Source organism: Pteropus alecto, unplaced genomic scaffold (assembly GCF_000325575.1).
Source record: "Pteropus alecto unplaced genomic scaffold, ASM32557v1 scaffold25, whole genome shotgun sequence".
In the NCBI taxonomy this organism is placed as follows: domain Eukaryota; kingdom Metazoa; phylum Chordata; class Mammalia; order Chiroptera; family Pteropodidae; genus Pteropus; species Pteropus alecto.
In genome coordinates this window covers 36,783,517-36,806,442 of record NW_006441955.1, presented here as the reverse complement: position 1 = coordinate 36,806,442, position 22,926 = coordinate 36,783,517, and the positions used below count along the sequence as shown (strand labels likewise).

Sequence of the window (22,926 nt, the reverse complement as noted above, 5' to 3'; positions counted from 1 at the left end):
CCCAACTGAGTAGCCTGAGAATGCTAGCTGAAAGGATGACTGAGATGATGGAACTCCCTTGCAGCTGCCTTGTCCTGGGGTACTTTAGGAGGTTAAGAAAGCAGCTGGGGGCCAACCAGATGTCCCCGAGGCTCTCCCTTTATGTCCGACGACATGTTCTGAAAATGAACATTAAACAGTGATGATAAACTATAGCTTCAACATAACTGACAGGTTGTAATGGTTTATAAAACACATTTACATATGTGGTTCATTTGATCTTTATGATAACCCTGTAAAATATTCTCATTTTCAGTTAACAAATGAGAAAACTCAGATTCAGATAGGTTGAACCAGCCAAATTTACCTAGTAAGAGTCTACTCAAACCTAGGTCTCCTAACTTCTAGCTCATTAGTCTTTCCACCACTTCAAATAATACAAAGAAGGCTAAAATTACCCTTCTCACTTCATCCCCCACGCCTTATCCAGCTCTGACCTGTAGCATTAACCTCTGTCAAGAGTTGGTGAGCAATCTTTCAGAGCTTAGCAGTTACATACGTGTGCGTATATATAAAATATTACGTTTCTTTGTATATGATATAGTGCTCTCTAACAAATATAATCTTATTATACATATTGTTCTGCAACTTTATTTTTTTTAACTTAGTTATAGGTTTTAGACCTATCGATGTATTTAGATCTGTCCTGTTCTCTTTAACTAGCATAGAGAATTTTTAAGTTACGTCAGGCAATTCTATCTATAGATGATTTACACTAAAAAATAGAAATTTAAAAGTTTATTTACCTACCTGGCCTGATATTTTGCTGCTGACTTAAAAGGAGGGAAAACCAGTGCAGTAAGAAAAAAGCAGAGTATGAGATTCAGACCTTATGAGTGTTTTTCTAAACTATTAATTCACTCTCAGGCAGCACTCAGCAGAAAAGAGAAACCATCAGCCTACGAAACCCCTACCTGGGTTCTAGTAAGGGCTACTCTGCAGATCCTGCCCAGGGCCAGCCTTCCCCAGAGCCAAAGCAGCAGGGCGGCCGCCTGAACACAGGAGCCCAGCTCATCTTCCAGCACGTGCAGGCACTGCTGGTCAAGCGATTCCACCATGCTCTCCGCAGCCACAAGGACTTCCTGGCCCAGGTATTCCCGACGGTCTTTGCCCGTCCTTGGTGGCTCCTGGCCAGGGCCGGCTGGCTCTCTCCTGGCCTCTCTATCCCCTCCCAGGCTTTTCTGTGAACATGGGCTCAAACACAGCCGGGAGCACTCTCTTTAAGTTCTTTCGACTTTGTTTCCTCCTTGCCAACCTTTATTTCGATTCTTGGTTAACACTAAGATTCTCTGTAAGTACTCCACCTCACTTAGCAGAGAAAATGGAATAATAATGAACACGTTAATATTGTTGCTATTTTTACAATGAAGGATAAAGTCATGTTTTTATTCATTTTTGCAATGACCCTAAATATCAAGGTCCTCATCCTATTTTTTTCTTTTTATGTTTTTTTATTCAGAAAAAGAAACTCTGATTCACCTCTAGCCAAACAGTGGTCTGCTTCAGTGCCCAGTGTTGGCCTATAGTCAATTCTGCTTTCTCCTACACATCTTGCCTTTGCACGTGCTGTCCATAATGTTCCCCAGAAACCTGACTTTCCACCAGGGCCTGGTTATGAGGCTTCAGGATAAATGTTTAAAAGAATAAACGTGTGTGAGTGTGTGTGTGTGCATGGGCGAGTCTTTCACACACCACAGACACACAGCCCATTCTCCATGTTTATTTCCCCACAGATCGTGCTCCCAGCGACTTTTGTGTTTCTGGCTCTGATGCTTTCCATCATCGTCCCGCCGTTTGGTGAATACCCTGCTTTGACCCTTCACCCCTGGATGTATGGGCAGCAGTACACCTTCTTCAGGTGTGTAGACTCATCCTCAGAGGTCATCATTCGCCTCTGTGGATTGTGAGGCTCTAGGTCACATGCTATTTGATGGAGCCCTGACCTTCCCGCTCCCTGGACAGTCACCAATGTGGTAGGAGTTCTCGGGCTGACCTCAGAAAGGAAATTAAGGTAACTCCCATTTGGGAAAGGTGACCCCAAGTGGACAACCAGGACTACCAAGAGAAAGAAAGACAAAGTAAAGATTGGGCGAGTGGTCGAAGCTCTGTCTTTGTGAGGTGCAGACATGACATGCCATCAGATCCCTAGGCGTTCTTACCCAGGAGACCTATGACCACCCCCACACAGCATTTTGTGCTTTGTGTACATACCTAGCACTCAGCAGCCATTCTATAAATGTTGGTTGAGTTGCATGTTGGCTGCTTTGCCCCTCTTTCTCAGTCACGTGTCCACTGAGTAAGCCCCTCTCACGTTGTCTAGCATGGACCAGCCAGGCAGTGAGCGGCTCACAGCACTTGCAGATGTCCTCCTGAACAAGCCAGGCTTTGGCAACCGCTGCCTAAAGGAAGAGTGGCTTCCGTAAGTCCTTGCACACCCCTGCCCTAACAGCAACAGCTGCCATGGGAAACCCAGATGATGGGGTACCAGGATGGCGGGATTGGGATAGGCCCCATCTCAATCCATCTCCCTGGTCAGTGTTCACCCAGCCTCTCCTTCAACACCTGTATATGAGGGTGTTCACTACTTCTCATGAAGCCTCTGCATCACCAGACAGCTCTATGTTTCTATAATTCCCGGTATCAAAAGTTCCATACTGTATTGACATATGCTTCCCACAACTTAATTGAAAGGAATCTGAACAGGGGGAGGAGAGTGGTGGGGATGTGCTGTTGTGCACTCAGACCTAGAATGGCATTAATTACAAATACGGCCAACTTTCAATTATTGCTGTAAGTACAGAGAAAGGAGTTATAGAGGACAGTTGAAATCTACCAAGAATCCTAAAAGTTCAGTATAATTTTATCTGATTCTCTTATTCAGTCTTTTTCTGGGCTGTTGATAAGAGCAAAAATAGACTAATTTCAAATTCCTCTTTTGTTTGTTCTGTCTCTCAACAGCTAGAGCAGCCAGAGGAAAAAAGAGATAAAACTGACCACACACTAGATAATTACTGCCCAGCCCCAGACCTAGTCAATCAACACATTCCTAGTCTTGATTTTTCTTGAGCAGAAACTAACCTTCAGGCATGTCAGAAGAAAATGCATGTGTCTGAGAACAGGAAGGAAAGGCTATAAAGGGGAGGGTTGGGCACTGTTTCTCATTTCTAGGGATTTTTTTATCAACTTTGGAGCTGACTGTGAAACATTTTCTTGTCTTCCATGAGGGAGTACCCCTGTGGCAATTCCACCCCCTGGAAGACACCCTCTGTGTCCCCAAACGTCACCCACGTGTTCCAGAAGCAGAAGTGGACGCCAGAGCACCCCTCGCCTTCCTGCAGGTGCAGCACCAGAGAGAAGCTCACTATGCTCCCCGAGTGCCCGGAGGGCGCAGGGGGGCTCCCACCCCCGCAGGTACCGCCACCCTTCATGGGAATCCCGGGGCCTCGAATCTGCCTGCGACAGCGGGGTTTGGGGAACATGTATCGTGACTCCTCAGTTTCTAGCCAACTAACACTTTCAACTGACAGCTGAGTGAAGGACTAAATGAGGCTCCCAGGCCTCTCAGCAGGGCTTTCCACTGGGCCCTGTCCAGCCACTTGGAGGAAGTCATCTACCAATAGCTTCCGTTGCCACCAAACACTCTCTGGTCAATTTAGTAAGAAAATATGTTTAAACATTGAAAAAATTATACATCATGCATGCTCATTATAAAAAAATTAGAAAATACAGATAAGTCAGAAGAAAAAATTATCCTATTGCTTGGAGAATATCACCAATAACATTTGGTTTTTATCCATTCAAACTGGATTTTATTTAAAATGTTGCCTTGAAACTTGCTATTTTCACTGACCAGCATATTATGAACATATGTCCATGTCAGTAAATATATATCTGTGTCGTCGTTTTTAATGCCTGCATACTATCCCACTGTTTGGATTTGCTTTATTTTATTTCACTAATCTCTTATTCTTGGACCTGTGGGTTTTCAATTTTTCTCCATTATAAGCAATGTTGTAGTGTCCATTCAAATGCATATGTATTTGCACACTTATTAACAATTTTAATTAAGAAGCTTGCCATGTGCTGTGAACTAACATGCACACATGCGCGCACACACACACACACACACACACACACACAGCCAGCAACCTATGTTTTGCAGGGACATCAACTATCATGGCTTTGAGCAGCACCCACTCTAATGTATCTCAGTGAGCCTCTCCCATGGCTCTCAGAGACAGAAGGGGCCAGAGGAGTCTCACTTTGTCTTAGGTTAATAACTGTCCTCCCAGCTGACTTGCACAGAGTGGGTCTTTACGCGGCCATCTCTAATGATTTGCCAGTAAATGAATGATTCCAAGAGAGGCAGTGTGACATAGTGGCAAGAGCACAGGCATTGGCATCAGAGAGTCATGGGTTGGTTACTTGGCCTCTCTGAACCTTAATTTCCTCACTTATAAATTGGGGATAATGATAATTTATTTCATAGCGTTATTGTGAGAATTCAATGAAGTAATGTGGGTAAAGAAACTGTATTAGTTAGAATTAGATTTGACTCAATGATGATAACCCAAAACAAACAGTGGAGAAAATAAGACATACTTCGTTTCCCTCTCAAGTAAAAGTCCATGGAGGTGGTCCGTGATGCTCTGCTTGCTGCTCTTCCGTGGTTAACAGGCCTCAACCTCATTGGCCAAGATGACAGAATCTACTTTCCAAGAAACAGAGTGGAAGTAGGGATAAAGAAAAAGAGAGGGCAAAGTGTGTAGATATGCTGTCTTTTAAGGAAGATTTCCAGAAGCTACTACACAGCACTTTCATTTATACATCATTGGCCAGAACTGAAAGTCAAGGGAGATCAGGGACTGTAGTCTTTATTCTAGGTGGCCTTGTACCCAATAAAAAGTTTATTACTACGGCACATAGTAGAAGAGCAGAGCAAGTAAGGGGACCACTAAATTTTTCCATAGCATCAATCACAGTTGCTGCCTTGCAAATGATTCTGTTTATGAGCATTCTGTCTTCCTTTTTTTATATGCCAAAAGCATATACCTTTATATTTCTCAAGCAATGTATTTTTCCTTGAATCATAACTCAGCCACTGTAATATCACAGGGATTCCAAAAAGAGAAACTCAGGGAGTTTGTCCCAACTCTCTATACCCTAAGAAGAAACTTTACTTCTGTTGAGTTGGCCAAGGCTGCTTCTACTCTAATACATCCAGCATCAGGCCACAAAGGCTGTGACACTGCACGTTGAGTTCTTGGCTAGGGCAGGAAGGAAAGGCCAAGAGGAGCTACGTGGAGATTCATTTTCTCGGTGAATTCTAACTTTAAGGCTGCCTATCTAGCTTATAGAAACTTATTTTTCAGTGGTTAGTCCTTGGTCCTTGGAGAAAAAAAAATTAACAGGCCACTATAGCCAAAGTCCTGAAAAAAGGCAAATCAGTTCCCATGATTTTATTTCACTCCCATATTTCCTCACTATCATTTGTTCCTCTCTTGGGAGCAAAATTGAACATCACGCATCTGCACAGGAGCTGCTTCCTCTCTCTTTTCAGCCTCTGTCTCTATCTCTGTCTCTCTGTCTCTCTCTGTCTCTGTCTCTCTCTCTGTGTCTCTCTCTCTCTGTGTCTCTCTCTCTCTCTCTCTCTCTCTCTCTCTCTCTCTCTCTCTCTCTCTCTCTCACACACACACACACACACACACACACACACACACATTCATATTTATACCCATTCCCTCAAACATACTCTCCTATTCAGCCTAGAATTAAGCCAGAGGATATGGGCTTGGTTCAGATGTAGTAAATTGTCCTCACCTGGAAAACAGGGTGGAGGATACAGTCTTCTCTAGGGTCCTTCTTGTCACAGCATTCTTTGAGTAGTGTTAGGTCCTGAGGTGGAAGTGTTCTGTCCCTGACTTCTAGAATACATAGAGTTAAAGTTGTAGGAATATTTTATTTAACACAATTTTTAGGAAACAATTTATCATATACTTCCCAGGCACCAGAAATTGTTCCAGCCTAGATTCCACTAGGGGAGCTTGGCAGTTCCTCTGGGTGCTATTTTCAGCTTAAAAAACAGGGCGATGGAGTGAAAAGGGTGAAGGCTATGGAGTCAGACAGGTGTAGGTTCAAATCCTAGGTCAACCACCTACAGATGCTGCAACATGGTGCAAGTTAGCTAACCTTCCTGAACCTCACTTTCTCTGTCTGTAAATTAAAGTAATAATTTCTCTTCCATAAGGGTATGAGAATCAAGGGATATATTATAACGTATATAGAGCATTTAACAGTGCCTGGCACATGGCAAGCATTCAGTAGATTCTAATTCTCTGCTAGCATGAGAGAGAAGAACAAGGTAGAGAAAGTGAATTGAAGAAGTAAAAATGGGAAAGGGGAAAGTGGAGATGGAAAGTGTATAAAAATAATAAGAATGGTGAGTGATGATGGCGGCTTTAACACCACCAAAAATTACCTCAGCTACCTTTATACCCAAGGTTTCTGACTGACCCTAAACCAAACACTATTTATTCCCAAATTTAAAGGAGTATTGCCACCTGGTGGCCGAGTTCATGCTCTTTTGAATTCTCCAAAGTCACCCATTAACTAGCTTCCAATCCTGGATATATTTTGAAGTGATTTGTAATTGTAAGTCACTGTTTGAACTCTTCCATTTATGCCGCAAATTTATTGTTTCAGCCATATGCCAAATACTATTCTGGATGCTGGGGACACAACAGCTAATAAGTCAGAGGAAGTTCTGACTCTCACGGAATTTATATCAAATGGATGTAACAGACAAAAACAAATAAACAGATCGATTAGAAAGAAAATTTCAGAGGAAGATGTGAAAATAATAAACAGTATGTTATGATAAAGAGTGACTAGAAATAGAAAATACCTCTCTGAGGAATAAAATTTGGGCTGAGATTTGATTAACGAGCTAGCCATATGAGGTTGTCCAGGCAGAGCATTCCAGACAGAGGGAAGCACAAGTGCAAAGCCACCTGAGGAATAAGAGGTACGCATTTGAGAAACAAGGAGAATAAGTAGGGGCAGTGAGGAGGAGGAAGAGAGTGGCAGCAGGCGAGGTCAGAGAGCAAGGCAGGGCCAGGTCACGGGGGCTGCATCAACCTTGGTGATGAATTAGGATCTGGTCCTAGGGTTTATTGGAGTATGGTAAGCAAGGTGACTAAGGTCTCTGATTTACATTTTTAAAGCTCAATCTGGCTGCTGGGTAGAGAATGGATTATGGAGGGCCAAGAGTAGAATCGGGGAGACCAGTTTGGAAGTCGCTATCGAGGTCCAGGTGCAGTGTAGATAGAGGCTTGGGCTAGGGTGGTGGTAGTGGAAATGGAGAGATGCAGATGTATTAGAGATTTAATTTGGAGCTAGAGCTATTCTATCTTGTCAACAAATTGAAGAAAGATCAACGATGAGTCCCATATCATTGATGTGGGAACCAGAGAGATGCCAGTGCTTTATTCAGTAGCTTCATTTCCAAGCAGCTGAATCCATAAATAACTTTTGGTGGAGAACAAGCAGTTTCGCAAACTGTAAAGCCTCAAATGCCAAAGTAATTGACACTATTGTCTCATTTCCTCAGAGAGTACAGCGAAGCACTGAAATTCTCCAAGACCTTACAGACAGGAATATCTCTGACTTCTTGGTAAAAACATATCCCGCTCTTATACGCAGCAGGTGAGAAGAGATCCTTTATGCTTTTCATCCTGACTCCCTATAGAAAATACTGACCAGGGTCAGAGAAAATTTATTCTCATGATTTCTCAACAATCGGGGCAGTGGAATTTTTTTCTTTTTCCTAATTCGTAGGCCTCACCCAACAGGAAAAGCCATTGAGGCATATACAAGTAAAAGGCAATTTAATATTAATTTTGTTATTGTTTTTTGTTTTGTTTGGCCAAGTAGTCTTAAAGTTTAACCCATGAACTATTACAAGTAAAATAAGAAAGTATAAAGTTTATCCAATAATGCAACCTCATATTTTAACTAGTTAAGAGAGAAAAGGTTGGGAGGAAGGTGGGGTGGTAAGGGGGAAAAGTTAGAGGAAAACAAACAAACAAAAAAAAAAGGAAAAGTTAGAAGCAAAAAGGAAGAAGGGAAAAATTAGATCAAGCTAGGATAGAGGTAATGGGTTACTGCCTGAGTGAGCCCACAGATTGGCCAGGTTAACTGTACCAGTCATACTCCAACTGTAAATTATCATCTGTATCACTAACCTTTAATATGCCAGTAAACTCCTGTATAAGTGTCTACTTCTCTCAGCTCTGCAGCTGTTCTTAACAAGCCTCAGCTGGGGTTGGACTGGTTTCAGCAGCCCCTATCAGAGCAAGCAGCTTGAAAAGAGCATGTTACAGAGAAAACATCATAGGGACCCCTGATCCAGGCTTCATGTGCTCTAAAATAAAACGAACTGTCTAATTTTAGTAGCACTTTTCAGTTGCTTCCCCTACCAGAGCCATGCACAAGGAATAAATGGGCTCAATTAGCTAGAACACACTGCAGATGGTGAAAGCAGCTGCCGAGAAGGCAGTGCCAGCCCAGCACAAAAATAAAAGCAGAGTGCATAGAATTTATTCAATAATGCAGTAAACAACAACCATCCCAAACTTCATTCTCAGCAGCAAATCTGCAATATGGAATTTTGGCTTTTGTGCTTGATGACAATGATAGCTTGTGGGCCTGAACTATGAGGTCTGGAGTTCTTAGTTACAGCTTCTCATCTTATATCTTGTAATTTTATCCCTGATTGGCTGGAAGTCAGTCTCTGAATTTGGGATTGGGAGTAAGTCAGAACTTCACCCAAGTGTGCAGGTGATTATTAGAACCTCATTTGTACAGGCGGAAGAGAAGAAGGCTGCACCCTACACTCCACACTGGTATCGTAGTTGCCATGTTGTCTAGTTTCAGATGGTCTGACGAATGACCTGACAACAGAAAGCCCAGCATGTGCGGTGTGACTTGGAGAGCCAGCAGTGGAAAACATCATTCCTTTTTCTGCATGTGTTCAGGCTTGGCTCCTGGGCTGGGAGGTTTTCATATTGCTTGGAAACGCAAAAATGCCCCCAGAAGACTGAGACACCTCAATGAATGTCTGCAAAAGAAAGTTAATTCTACTACCATCCTTGTGGTATTTATTGTATGATTTGTTTTCCCTTTCAGCTTAAAGAGCAAATTCTGGGTCAATGAACAGAGGTAAGAAGCTATTTTTATAAAACATCAAATTGATCTATTTTAAATACTCGTGCATAAAAAAAAGCCACACTTCAAAGCGTTGTAAATGGAATGTTTCTGTATGTGCTCAGGAAGTCACAAGACACATTCTGAAGGATATATGGCTAGGAAAACACTGGACCAAGAAGATGCTCAGTAGTAGGTCTCCTTGGAGTACAGAGAGTACAGTGTTAGTCCCTGAAGACTTATTCCAGATCATTCTCGCTCAAGGGAGGTTCTAAAAGCTCAGAGTGGAAAATAGTTTACAATGCTAATGAGAGGACATGTGACTCATTCCTTTTAAGTCTTAGGGGGTCTGGCCCAGCCCCAGACTTAGCCAGTTCCTGGAAACTCAAGTGATTCCAGAGTTTTGGAGAATCGTCCAGGCTCCCTCAGTAATGGGGCCTCTAGAATGAATGCAGAACTAACGTTGTCTTGATTCTAAACCATAAAAGTGAAATCCAGCTTTTAGAATTGCTCCCTAGGGAGAAGTATGGGGTCTTAGCTGGAGCAGAAAGTTGAGGGACAGGGGATAATTTGAGTCCCTAAGAAATAAAGTTCACCAAGTTAATTTTGTTTTATAAAGGAGTTTGGCTTTCATCCTGCCATTGAAGGATTTTAAGCCAGAGTGTGAACGCCCAGATCTGTGTTTGAGCACAGTCTCTTGAGACTTCCACAGCAGTGTGGAAGATGGGTTAGAGTGGGAGAGGCCCAAGGCTGGGATCTCGGTCAAGGAGCTAGAGCTTGAGTCAAGGCAGGAGATGGTGAGGGGCCGCCTGAGGGAGGGTGGAGTTGAGAGGCACTGAGAGATAGGCACGGCAGGATTGGTCCTGTTTAGATTAAGGTGAGTCCAGTGCTACCAGAAGTACCTGTAAAGTACAGAAGTGGCACAGGAAAGGGATCATTGTTAGGATGGAGGAGAGTCAGGGAAGTCTTCAAAGAGGTGACATATGATAGATCAGTTAGAGTTGGCCTGATACTCAAGAAAGGGAAAGGCAATCCCAGGAAGCTAGCAGCCCTGTAAAGGTAACCCAGACCATTGGAGGTTCTGGAAGTGGTTGGACACAGCCAGAATATGCCACTCAAGGAAAGGCATGAGGAGGGGTTGGAGAGATAAGCAGAGATCAAGCTCAGAAGGGATCAGGATTTCATCCAGAGACAATGAGGAAACATTAAAAGTTGGTTTATAAAGTAGAGCAATGTCACTCGCTAGTCTAGACAATTTCCCAAAAGTACACATTTTCCTACAGAAACTAGAGAGCTACTGGCAAGCACAGAGCACCACAGACATGGTTCGTGTCACTGACCTGGGGACCTCTTATTCCCTTGTCAGGTACGGAGGAATTTCCATCGGAGGAAAGCTGCCAGTTCTCCCCATCACTGGGGAAGCACTTGTTGGATTTTTAAGCGACCTTGGCCAGATAATGAATGTTAGCGGGGTATGTAAACAGACTGGAGATTTGGTTATGACTTTCAACATGCCATGAAACAAAAATTATCATGAGTGCTAACAGGTTAAAAAAAAAGAAAGAAAGAAAACTCTCTTGCTTGTTTATTATGGTTTTCTAGGGCCCTATTACAAGAGAGGCATCTAAAGAAATGTCTGCTTTCCTCCAACATCTAGAAACTGAAGACAACGTTAAGGTACTGGCCCTGCAAAATCTGCCCTAGAGCTAAAAACTCACGTGAGCTGGTTACTTTATTTTTATTTTCCCAGCTTAATTAAATTCCACCCCTTCTCCTGTTGAAATCTAGCATGGAATGCCTTCCAGCTGCCAAACCGTCCCTCCTCTTCACATTCTTTTTCCTGCAGTTCATTTTTGTTTTAAACAGCTGTTGTTAGCGCAGGGCCTCTGGTGTCCTGTCTAGTACAGCCTAACAAAGCCTATCTCCACCCTCTAGGTGTGGTTTAACAACAAGGGCTGGCATGCTATGGTCAGCTTTCTCAACGTGGCCCACAACGCCATCTTACGGGCCAGCCTACCCCAGGACAGGAACCCCGAGGAGTATGGCATCACCGTCATAAGCCAGCCCCTGAACCTGACCAAGGAGCAGCTCTCAGAGATTACAGTGTAAGCCACCACGGTCCCCCACCTCACAGCTTTTTTTGTTACCCTCTCTTCTCTTTGGAGACCGAGAGAGGATTTTCTTTCATTCACATGAGCTGCTGGGCTGGATGGCAACGTCGTTTAATCAGGCAAATGTGAACATAAGACTTTCAACACTTGTATACCAAACTACTTGGCCATTCTTTCTCCTCATATTTCCCAGGAAAGTAAATATATAGTTGGTTCTGTTCTCTTTTGGCTCTTGATAAGAAGTTGCTCCTGGAGCTTACACAAATATTCTCCTTTCCAGTATGCAAAATGACTGCTGGGAACTGGGAAAGTTCAGTAAATCCTTCATCTCCTCAGCAGTAATTATCTTAGATTCCAGTAATTTCCCTCAGATGGTCCGGCTTTGGAGATGTCGACAGATCCTTGCCTTCTGCAAGCTTAGGCTCTTACCATGTGGCTTCAGGCAGTAGAAACATCGGTCTTGTGCAAGTTGTAGTACGTTTGTAGCATACTTAGTGGGAATGCCTTCATTAGTGCAAACTTCTGGTACACGGAAGGGTCCTTGTTTTCCTATCTCAGTATACTGTGAGCACCCTCAACCCTGGGCCTGGAACATTTCAAGTGCCGTTGGCTACAAGTTGGGCCCTGGCTCCTTGGAGCCTTCCTCTGAAAACACTCTGGGACCCTTGACCGAGGAAGAATAGTCTGTCCTGGGTTTATTCTCACTCAGCCCAAGTTTCTATACCCCCTGCCAAGTCTTTTGAATCTGAAATATGAAATAAGAGTCTTTTGTGATTATAAAATAGTAGATGTTCATTAAGTAAAGTTTAGAAAATACAGTTCTAAGAACTTATTATATCTATAACCGTACACGGTTTAGGATGTTTCATCTAAATATTTTTGTGTGTTTCCCTTCCAGTCATTTGTTCTACTCTTACTACACGTGGGGGTCACGCTGTCTGTAGTTTTATCAGGATAGACACTAGCACATATGGTGCCTTTGTGGGAATTAGTAAAAGGTGTTTCTTCTTCTAAGTGGGCACTGTCCCACATGAGGGGTCATAGATTGTATGTGAGGTCAGGTTGGATTTCAGCCCACACTTGCCCCCTTAGCCAGATGCTTTCTTCTTGATCCAGAAAAGGGGGAATAGAACCAAGTCCTGTATAACTGGCCTGTTCTCTTTGCACTTAAACTTACATGAAAAATATTTCCCATGTTATGATGTGTTTTTTGAAAACATGTTTTAACATGGTAATTTACTTCTTTTAACAACAACGAATAATAAAACTTCATAGACCATAAGTGACTGTCTACATAGAAAATTCAAGAGAATCTGTAGACAAATTATTAGAACTGATAAGAGCATTACAGTATATGAGACCAATACAAAAATTCATTTCTATATACCATCAACAAATAATTTCGAAATGTAAAAAAAGAGAAAGTTTCATATTAACATGGAACAATATTCCATGTTAATATTCACAAATAATTTCGAAATGTAAAAAAAGAGAAAGTTTATCTGGATTTCATATTAACATGGAACAATATTCGACATTAATATGGAACAGGAAACCCAAAAATATCCACTTAACTTTGACCCAGTTTAAGACAATTGAACGAAACGACAAACATCAGGTTAGGGAAGGGCATTCTGGAGGCTGTTACCTAGTGTTGGGTGAGGCCTCCCCAGAGCCTGACTTTGCTCTTTTCTTGCATCTGTTCTTCCTTCTTCACCTCTCTCTCCCTGTGTCTCCTGCCTTGCTGCAGGCTGAAAACTTCGGTGGATGCTGTGGTTGCCATCTGTGTGATTTTCGCCATGTCCTTCGTCCCAGCCAGCTTTGTCCTTTATTTAATCCAGGAGAGAGTGAACAAAGCCAAGCATCTCCAGTTTGTCAGCGGAGTGAGCCCTATCACCTACTGGTTGACCAACTTTCTCTGGGACATTGTAAGTGTCAAGTGATCACGGTGCCTCCCTCCCCTCCATTGTCCCAAGAGGGATGGGCACTGTGTCTGCTCCGACTGAGGGGACACAGCAGGGTGGGGCTCTCACACTGCCAGGGCTGCTGGAAGACGCTGTATCAAGGGCCTCGTATCTCCTGGCATCTTTTTAGAAAGGCACAGACCTAGGAGCCCTGAGCTGGGGAAGGACATGGGGCTCAGCTTAACAAATGCTGAGTAGGGGCTCTGCATGCCCTACCCAAAGGGGCCTTCTGACTCACCAAATAATCACTGCACCGCAGGTATGAGGCTGGCCTTTCTGGGAATAATCTGGAGCTGAAGAGGTAATATCAAGCAATCCTTCATCTCACATCCTCTTCTTAGATCCTGCCCTATCCCCAAAGGGGTAAGGAGGGAACTTCCCCTGTGACAGTCACCAGATACATATAGGACACCCAGTTAAATTTTAATTTCATATAAACACTGAATAATTTTTAGTATAAGTATGTTCCACCTCCAAATATTGCATGGGACATACTAAAAATTAATTGGCTGTTTTTCTGAAATTCAAATTTAACTGGGCATCCTATATTTTTATTTCCTAAATCTGGCAACCCTGCCTACTGACTTTATTTTGCTTTCCCAAAGTAACCATACTTTTCCTATATTGGTTTACCTACCACATTAGGGAAAATGAAGAAAAATTATTTACCAAATCAACAGCAGATTATTACCCCTCTCACAACCAGGATTGGTAGAGGCAGGGAGGGGTCAGGATGGAGTACTTCATGACAAAGAGTCAAAATTAATTGGCATCAAAGACCTATTTATAATGTAGCAGGGATCATTATGACACCAACTCCAGTCCATTCTGGGTGTCTTGAGTAACAAAATCCTTTGTTTCATTTCAACATTCTAAGACTAACGTGAGTCCCCGCGCCCTGTGGTGATAAGATACATCATGATGGAGACCAACACAAACAACCTTCTCTACTATGGCTTTTAACAATGACAGTAACTATTAAGATTCTCAAAGACATGATTTAGTTTAGCTTACCTGACCTGTTAAGCAGCCATCGCTTAACAATTCCAAACCAGAAATTATCGGTAGCAACTAAATTCTTCCCTTTCTTTTCTGTCTGTATGAAAAAAACACTTATGAACATATGAGGAGGAGATCAGATTCTACAAGCCTCACTTTGAACAAAAACATCACTTATAGGAGCCCATGTTGGCTAATATATTGTTTTTTCACTCTACTTTTTGTAAAAGATGAAGAATAGAATTTACTCTGGGGGCTGACCCAAGCACACACCTGGCTCCAGACAGAGATCTTTGAGCCTAAGGAGAGATATGTGGATAGAAGGACAGAGTGGTGTCTTGTGGGGCAAGTGATACTAGCAAGGTAGACCCTTGGGAGTCCAATGAAGGGATGGAAAGTGGTGGGTAGGATGTTAGTTAGCAGGCTTCCTGATGCTCTAGAATTTTAAGGCTGGCCTAGACTTTGAACTCTGGCATCTATATTATTGGAGTTTAGCACCCTAATTAGTCAGTGGCAAATAGATGACACATGCCTAGGGGTTGTTACTGAATTAATGAACATACATTCCCTGTTTATATCATTTAGTCAGCATATAGATCTTAAATTCTTATCTTTTTATACATGTCATCTATTCTATTTTTTAATTTTGAAACAATCGCAAACTTACAGGAATGTTGAAAGGACAGTTCAAAAGTTTGTTTTAGAGTCATTTGAGAATAACTTTCCAATAACATGCCCCTTCACCAGCACCTCTGGTGTGTACCTCCTACAAAGAGACACCCCATGCAACCACAATACACAACTGTCAACATCAGAAAACCGGCACCAGTGCTTTCCCTCCATCTAATCCTCAGACTCCACTCAAGTTTCATCAACTGCCAAATAATGTCTTTTATAGAAAAGGATCTAGCTCAGAATTATGCACTGCACTTAGTTGTTCTGTGCCTTCACCTTCGGCCAGAAATGGTTCCTCAATCTTTTCTTGACACTCATGACCTTGACATTTTGAAAAATCACCAATTATTTTGCAGAATGTCCTTCAGTTTGAATTTGCCCCATGTTTCCTCATGATTAGATTCAGGTTATGGAAGCAGCATCACAAAGAGATGCCCTGTTCTCACTGCATTCTATCAGGTAGCTTCTGCTCCCAATTTATCTTATTACTGATATTGGTCACTTTGGTCACTTGATTAAGATGGTGTCTGTCAAGTTTCTCCACTGCAAAGTTACTCTTTTCTTCTTTACAATTTATAAGAATTTGAGGAAGAGGTACTTTGAAGCAATGCAAATATCCTTTTGTTACACCTTCCATTTATTTATTTATTTATTTGTTTGTTATATTTATATGGAATCATGTTTCCTGTGTTAGTCAAAAGATTATAATATGATACCATTATTATTTATCCTGATGCTCAAATTATCCCCAGTTTGGCCAGTGAGAGCTTTCAGGGTGGCTTCTGTCTCCTCTTGACTCATTTCCCCGTCCTCCTTGAGCACCTCCATGCTCTGTGGGACAGTAAGACGTTCCAAGCTCATCCTCCACCTCCCCCAGCCCTACGTGGAAGCTGTCATTTCCCCCACAGAGCCCTGGTTCCTTCCAAAGGAATGTGGCCCTCAAAACCAAGATCTGGGTACCAGATGTGTTCATTGCCACTGGGGTCTCAGTAGTCCCGGGCTTTCTCAGTGTAGAGAACTAGAAGAAATATATATGTATATATATAGACAAACACTCATTTACATCTATATTTCTCTATCTATCTCTATACCAAACACTATGAGCTCACTAAAACCCCTATATCCAACCCAACGCTATGGGTTCATTCTGGCTTTCTGGCTTTCCATATTTGTAACTCCCTTCTCCAAGAGTGAGAAAATGGCTCTATTACTCCTGGTTTCTATCATTGACCTACCTGAACAATACGCCTGGATGTAATAAGTCCCCCATCTCTCCCACCATCTCCTCCCCAATGTGGACACCCTCCATACTCTGCTTCAGTTCTGATACCCAGGGCCAAATCAATACTCTCATCACCCCACCAGCCCGCCCTCTGCAGACACCCTCCTCACCTTCTCAGGTTCTCCTCCTGCTCAGGACCACTGTCACTCCTCCCCTAACTCCAATGTGGCTGTTTATCTTTCCCTGTCCATCCTGATGGCTTTAGGATTGAATTATGTTGGAAGGGAAGAGAATAGAAAAAAGCAATGATAGGGTATCATCTATTTGAGCTTCAGGAGGCCGAGGACTATATCTTAAGTTTTTCCAAATTCTGAAGACATGCTTAGAAAGTAGAATCAACCAGACTTCATGACCAATGAAAAAAAGAAAATGAGAGATCAGGTGGGATTTTATAATTCATTCTTTTAAAAGATACAGACTGAAGGTCCCCTGCGCAGGGAGGTGGGGTAGGAGGACTAGGGACAATTTAACATATGTTCGCTAAGCAAGAACTGTTTAGACAAATAGAATCAGACTATGTATGCTGGAGGAGCCTGGCCGGGCCTTCATTTGACAGAACAGGAAATAGAGATAAAGAGAGGTAAAGTGCTTTGCATTCCCCTTTTGTCTTCAAGGTGAATTATGCTGTGAGTGCTGCCCTGGTGGTGGGCATCTTCATCGGATTTCAGAAGAAAGCCTACACTTCTCCAAACAATCTTCCTGCCCTTGTTGCACTGCTCATGCTGTACGGGTGAGTTGTTTGAGCCATTAGCTAAGCCACCAAAAGGGGAGCCGGGGGAGGGGCATGTTCTTCTGACAGAAAAACAGGGGTTTCTGGTGGCAAGGTTATCTTCCAGGCCCTGGCAGGGGCTGTGGCTGCTGCCTAGGTTTCTGTCTGGCTTCTGTTTCTTACTCTACCCATAGAGGTGTTTCTGAGGCTCCATCCACTCAGGGACATTGAAGACACCCCACCTGGCCTGAATCTTCTTTCAGTCGAACTATGCCTAACCAAAGTCTGGGAATCTGTCACTCCCCAGTTCCTCACCCAACTGTGATTCCGATTCATCTGTGGCCAACTGTTCATTGCAGTGTCTCCATGAACTAGCCAAGAGTTACGTGCATACAGTAGAAGACTCCATCTGAAAAGCTATTCCTGAGTCAGGGCCAAAGGATGTCACAGAGATTAAATCTAGTATTATTATAGAGCAAAGCAGGCAACTTTATGTTCAGGCCTACCTGTGTAACTGTGGACAAGTAATTCACATCATCTGGGCCTTAGTTTCCTCATCTGTAAAATGGAGATAATGATACCTGGCTCTTCCTACGTGGGCCAGTAGAGTCTTAGCAGAGCAAATAGTTTACATTTGTCTCTCTTGAAAATAGAGAAAATAGAGAATTCAGGAACCAGTGAACTGTGACAGTGAAACACGAAGATGAGCTCGTTGAGATCTCAGCTCAGTTTTGCTGATCCAGATTAAAATAAAAAGCGTTGCAGGACAGAGATCGATCTTGTGCGTTGTACGAGGCTTTATAATTTACAATGTACATTCATAGCTGCTATCTTATTTGCTGCTCTCAAAACCCTCATGAGGTGGTCAGGAAAGGCATTATTATCTCCACTCAAAGATGAGGAACAAAGACCAAGGGATGGAATACCTCTTTGGTCCCCCCGGGATTCTCGCCAGTTTAAACATGGCACCTCATATGTGAGGGGAATGTATTATAACTAGGGATACAGCAGATGGAATGGAAATTGGCACTGTATCACACTGAATTGTGTCATTTCACACAGATGGGCAATCATTCCCATGATGTACCCAGCATCCTTCCTGTTTGATGTCCCCAGCACTGCCTATGTGGCCTTGTCTTGTGCTAATCTGTTCATCGGCATCAACAGCAGTGCCATCACCTTCATTTTAGAATTATTTGAGAATAACCGGGTGAGCATGACTTTCTTGCCTTTCTTATTTGATTACTAAGATACCAGAGAGTATGTGACAGTCAAGCAGAGCCAAGTGATGGGCAAGCATTGTGTCTGAACAAGCTTAGTGCACAAGTAAATGTTGCTTCTTCCCTCCCTCCCTTCCTTCCTTTCTTTTTCTTTAAGCTCCTTGTTCATGTGTGTGCTCTGAATGTCATGGTTTTCTGAGCTTATTCTGTAAGCTATAAATGACATTCCATCGTCCTAAGCTTTTAGATTTTCTTACTCCTTCAAGAAGGTTTCCTTGGGGACTTTGGGTGTTAGGTTTTCTACACACACACGTAGGTAATGCATTCATGTGATTTCAAAATTTAAAATGAACAAAAACATACACAATAAAAATCTCCTTTCAACCCCTGTTTCTCAGGTGTCTAGTTCCTTTCTCCAGAGGCAACCTCTCGTTTGAGTTTCTTATGTAGTCTGGAGACATATAAGCAAATATAGATACATTCTTTGTTCCTATTTTTTATGCAAGTAGTAACAGAGTAACATATACTCTTCTACGTGGCAATTAATCCTGAGGACGGGATTAGGAATTTGTGGTGCTGAATGACTCACTTTTATGAGCAGCAGTGTTCAGTTGTCCCAGCCACACCTCCCAATCTACTCTTTTCTCAGGAAGAGCTGGCCAGACGGAATCCTAAATACAATGGCAGTGGCTACAGGGCCATCTTCACTACACACTCCTACTTCCAGCCTGCTGTGTCTGAGCCCCAGCCATGGCTGTCCTAAGGACTGATGGTCTCACCCACGCGCCTGTGTCCTCAGTGACCTCTCTAGCCTTTCTCTCCCTCATTAGGTCTTCACAGTTCAGAGGGTGGGCGCCAGCCAGTGCATCTGCACTGCTGTCCTGCAGCCCCTGTCCCCAGTCCTGCTTCTGGACCTGCTGGGAATACCCAAGGCAAATCTGCACTAACCACTCCATCCCATGGCCTCCTAAAAATGACTCTCCCCCGGCCTCATCAGGCTTTCTCCGGCCACTAGGAAAGAAACAAAACCCAATCTGTCCCATGTCACAGTTGGACCCCAGAAGGGAGATGGATGAGAACACAGACTCCCACCCCCACCCTTCCAATGGTCAGAGCATCCTAGTGGACTAAAAATGCTGCCTTTTAGAGCTGTTTTCGTCAGAGGCTCACAGGCTCACAGCCTGCTAAGTCTTAAGAGAATGTGTTACCTCGGAATAATTAAAAGTGGGCTTAAAGCAACTCAAAACGTTCTCTCTCCTGCAAGCTACACTCATTTAGCCAACATTTACTGAGTGCACCCTCATCTCCTGCATAAAAGCTAGTTGCTTTAGCATATATGATCAGATAGTTGCTGCAGAAATATTCAGTACCCCACAGAAGGTTCCCAGGTCCCAGTAGCTGCTGTCCCTACTCAGTTAAGAGGTGTTGACTAGGTGAACACCATGTGATGGATGTGCTGATATCAATAAGTGTGACCCATTCATCCTGCCTTCCCAGACCTCCCATTCCAGTCAAGAAATGACCTGAGCATCAGATTAGAAACTAATACAAACCAGTGGTCCCCAACCTTTTTGGCACCAGGAATCGATGCTCCTATGAGAATCTAAGGCCTGATGACCCAAGGTGGAGCTGAGGCAGTGATGCTAGCACTGGGGAGCGGCTGCAAATACAGACGAAGTTTTGCTCGCTTGTCCGCCACTCACTTCCTGCTGTGTGGCCCAGTTCCTAACAGGCCACAGACCAGAACCGGTCCACAGCCCAGGGCTTGGGGACCCCTGATATAAACCACAGTACATGACATTTCATATGCCATAACAGCAAAGAAGCGAGACACATGAAACACTACAGAACAGAGTGAGTACAAAGACCTAGGCTACAGGAGCCAGAAGGAAATTCAGTTTGAGCCTGGCCTGGAATAAGTAGAATTTTATTAACTCATTTAATAAATAATGATGTGCCTACCATGAACTAATCATTGTACAAGGTATGTAGGAAGGACACCAAAATGATTAGGATCTAGTCCATGTCCATCAGGGACCACTGATCCATGGAGAAAGTAAGCAGGTAAAAAAATAATAAACCTTGGCAATGTGGGAAGTGTTATAAGAGAGGAGTGTTTTACCATGGTAATCTGGAAAGGCTTATGAGAGAAGGGATTACTGGAGCCAGTTTTCTAAAGAATGGCAGGAATCTGTCAGGGCAGAAAGCGAGAGGACCTTCATCCCTGCTCTGGTCAACAGAAGCTGCAAGTGCAAAGGCCCAGAAGCAAAAGATCAGAGTGGCTTCTGGAGGAAGGATGGGGGAGACCATGGGACATCATTAGAGAGATATGAGGTCATGTAAGCAAAGGTGTTGGGGCTGGACAGGGAGGAGGCTTTGCAGTGGGGATGGGCCAGATGAGTGGGTAGCAATGGCCTTTTCAGCCTCACCCCCTTGGTGTCCCGTCTGCCTTCTTTGGGGAGGCTCTGCCTGACACTCTGAGGCTAAGACAGCAAGCAGAGTCTGATCACCTGAAAACAAGTCCCCCCAACTCAACACAGACACCAGAGTCTTTATCCTCTTTTCTCTTGGTGACAGCCACACGCAGCTGTAGGTGTCTTGTGGGAGCTGAGAAGCAGAGCCAATAGATGCTCAGGACCCCTCTTCCCTTTGGTATAAGGTGGGCTAAGGTAGAGCAGATGAAAGAGCCTCAGTCCCCATTGATGGCTCCCACCTGTACCAAAGAAAAGAGAGCTCGGGCCATGTTCCCACATCTGCTGCTGCATCTTCTCGTAATAAATGCCTTGGAGGGTCCCTGTGTAATTTCAAAGTGAGTCTGCCTGTGCAAGTTCCCCAAGGGGCCACTTGGTTAGAGGCACCTCCTGTGAGTATTTCAAAACTTCCCTATCTGGTTAACAAATCTCTCCTGTGGCCAGTCTGGCTGCTAAGCCCCCTCTGTCGGAAGGCCTTTCTCTAGTCCTGCCCAGTGAGGGCATTCAGGCCCCACTTTGCTTAGGAGGTGGCAGGTGGATTTGAGCCCCATGCTTGACTGTCCTGCTTTTCTGTGTTTCAGACGCTGCTCGGGTTCAATGCCATGCTGAGAAAGCTGCTCATTATCTTTCCCCACTTCTGCCTGGGCCGGGGCCTCATTGACCTGGCGCTGAGCCAGGCTGTGACAGATGTCTATGCTCGGTTTGGTGGGTGGCAGTCAAGTGTGGCCCTGTATCTTCCAAGACCGGGAGGGCTGCTGCTCAAGATCTTAGGCCAGACTTGCAGCCCGGGCTGGGGTGGGAGCGGGGAGCTCCTAGTTGGTCTGGGTTGTCCTGCCATCTAGAAGGGGGCTCGGGTTGCCTGTTTCTTTGGCTGAGGAGCCACAGGAGGAGTCGAGGGCAAGCCTTACTCTTCCCTACTCTGGCTTGTGGAGCCAAAACGAGATTTGGATTTGACTCTTGCTTAATCCCTTGTCTAGCTGGGCTGTGTTGTAACTAGGCCTTTAAGGGCAGCTGAGGCAGCCAAGTGGACTTAATTCCTGTCTCTCTCCGATGGCCTCCGTCCCCAGGTGAGGAACACTCTTCAAATCCGTTCCAGTGGGACCTGATTGGGAAGAACCTGGTTGCCATGGCAGCAGAAGGGGTGATATACTTCCTCCTGACCCTCCTCGCCCAGCACCACTTCTTCCTTACCCAATGGTATGCCATGCTGCTGTCCTGAGGGTGCCAAGGTCCGGGGACTTGGCTTCATTCATATCCACGTGGTCATCTTTTTCCTCATTAGCCCCACACCATGATAGTTTTTACATTCTCAAGCCTGTCTTGCTCTGAATAACACAAGAAGATCACATTAAAATAGGCACAAGAGAATTTGTGAAAAAAAGTAAACTTTAAAGTATTTAAAATATACTGTTGTTAGTTTCAATCGCTAATATTTAATCCCTCTCATTTAATTAACAGACACTCATTTTAAATTGGATGATAGCATTGCAAACAATAATGGTTAAGGGGGATCCAAAGTACTAGAAAATAGCTGTGCGTGTTCATGAGAAGATAGACAAAGCAGGCTCCTTTGCTACTTGGAGATTTGAGAGTGGGGACCGGGCAAGAGAAGGGAGTAATAACGGGAGAGACATGAGATGAGTGGAGCCATGAGCAGTATGAAGGAAGAAGGACAGTGATTGTGCCCCCTCCCACCCCATAGGGAGGAAGTGGCTGCCAACCATGACCCTGCCTAGCAGTTCCATTCTTCCCAGGCTCTTGCCCCAGACCCTGCCTCATTCTGACGTGGGCACTCAGGTTTCTAGAAGGCAGCCCCACTGTAATCCAGGCTGACTTTTACTGGGCCCGGCCCAGGGGACTAAACTGCAAATCATTGGGCCCTCAGAATAAGCTTTCCTAGACAATGCTTGTCTCTTATCTTTTCATCTTCTCAGGCTGAGTCTGATTATTTATAAATAAAGATTGAGAAGACTTGTTTTTAGTTTTGGTCCACAGGGAACTGAGTTACTGGATACGAGTCCTCCTCCCTACTCATGGGGTTGTGAGGAGTGGATGAGATGATGGGGACTGGAGCCCAGGGCTGACTCTGGACTTGAGCACTTGCCCTCTCTGCCTGATGCCTGATGCCTGATGCCTCTCCTGTTGGGAGTCCTTTTGAGAATTCAAGTCTTAAGGGATGGAAAACCAGCCTGGGGAAGCAGTGAGGGAATGGGAAGAAGAAGAAGAAGGGGACAGTGCTGAGGATGCTGTAC

The 22,926-nt window shown here is 44.0% G+C and overlaps 1 protein-coding gene across 1 annotated transcript in view; it reads left to right on the top strand.

Annotated features, from left to right (window-relative positions):
• Positions 1 to 22,926, top strand: part of ABCA4 (ATP binding cassette subfamily A member 4) — a 124,355-nt gene that overhangs the window by 84,034 nt on the left and 17,395 nt on the right. The window contains exons 26-39 of the mRNA XM_025052022.1: positions 907 to 1,130; positions 1,773 to 1,897; positions 2,360 to 2,458; positions 3,264 to 3,450; positions 7,649 to 7,743; positions 9,226 to 9,258; positions 10,610 to 10,715; positions 10,846 to 10,920; positions 11,179 to 11,348; positions 13,105 to 13,282; positions 16,889 to 17,004; positions 18,046 to 18,193; positions 21,256 to 21,379; positions 21,742 to 21,873. Coding sequence (XP_024907790.1) covers positions 907 to 1,130; positions 1,773 to 1,897; positions 2,360 to 2,458; positions 3,264 to 3,450; positions 7,649 to 7,743; positions 9,226 to 9,258; positions 10,610 to 10,715; positions 10,846 to 10,920; positions 11,179 to 11,348; positions 13,105 to 13,282; positions 16,889 to 17,004; positions 18,046 to 18,193; positions 21,256 to 21,379; positions 21,742 to 21,873 — 1,812 coding nt within the window. The remainder of the gene's footprint in view (positions 1 to 906; positions 1,131 to 1,772; positions 1,898 to 2,359; positions 2,459 to 3,263; positions 3,451 to 7,648; positions 7,744 to 9,225; positions 9,259 to 10,609; positions 10,716 to 10,845; positions 10,921 to 11,178; positions 11,349 to 13,104; positions 13,283 to 16,888; positions 17,005 to 18,045; positions 18,194 to 21,255; positions 21,380 to 21,741; positions 21,874 to 22,926) is intronic.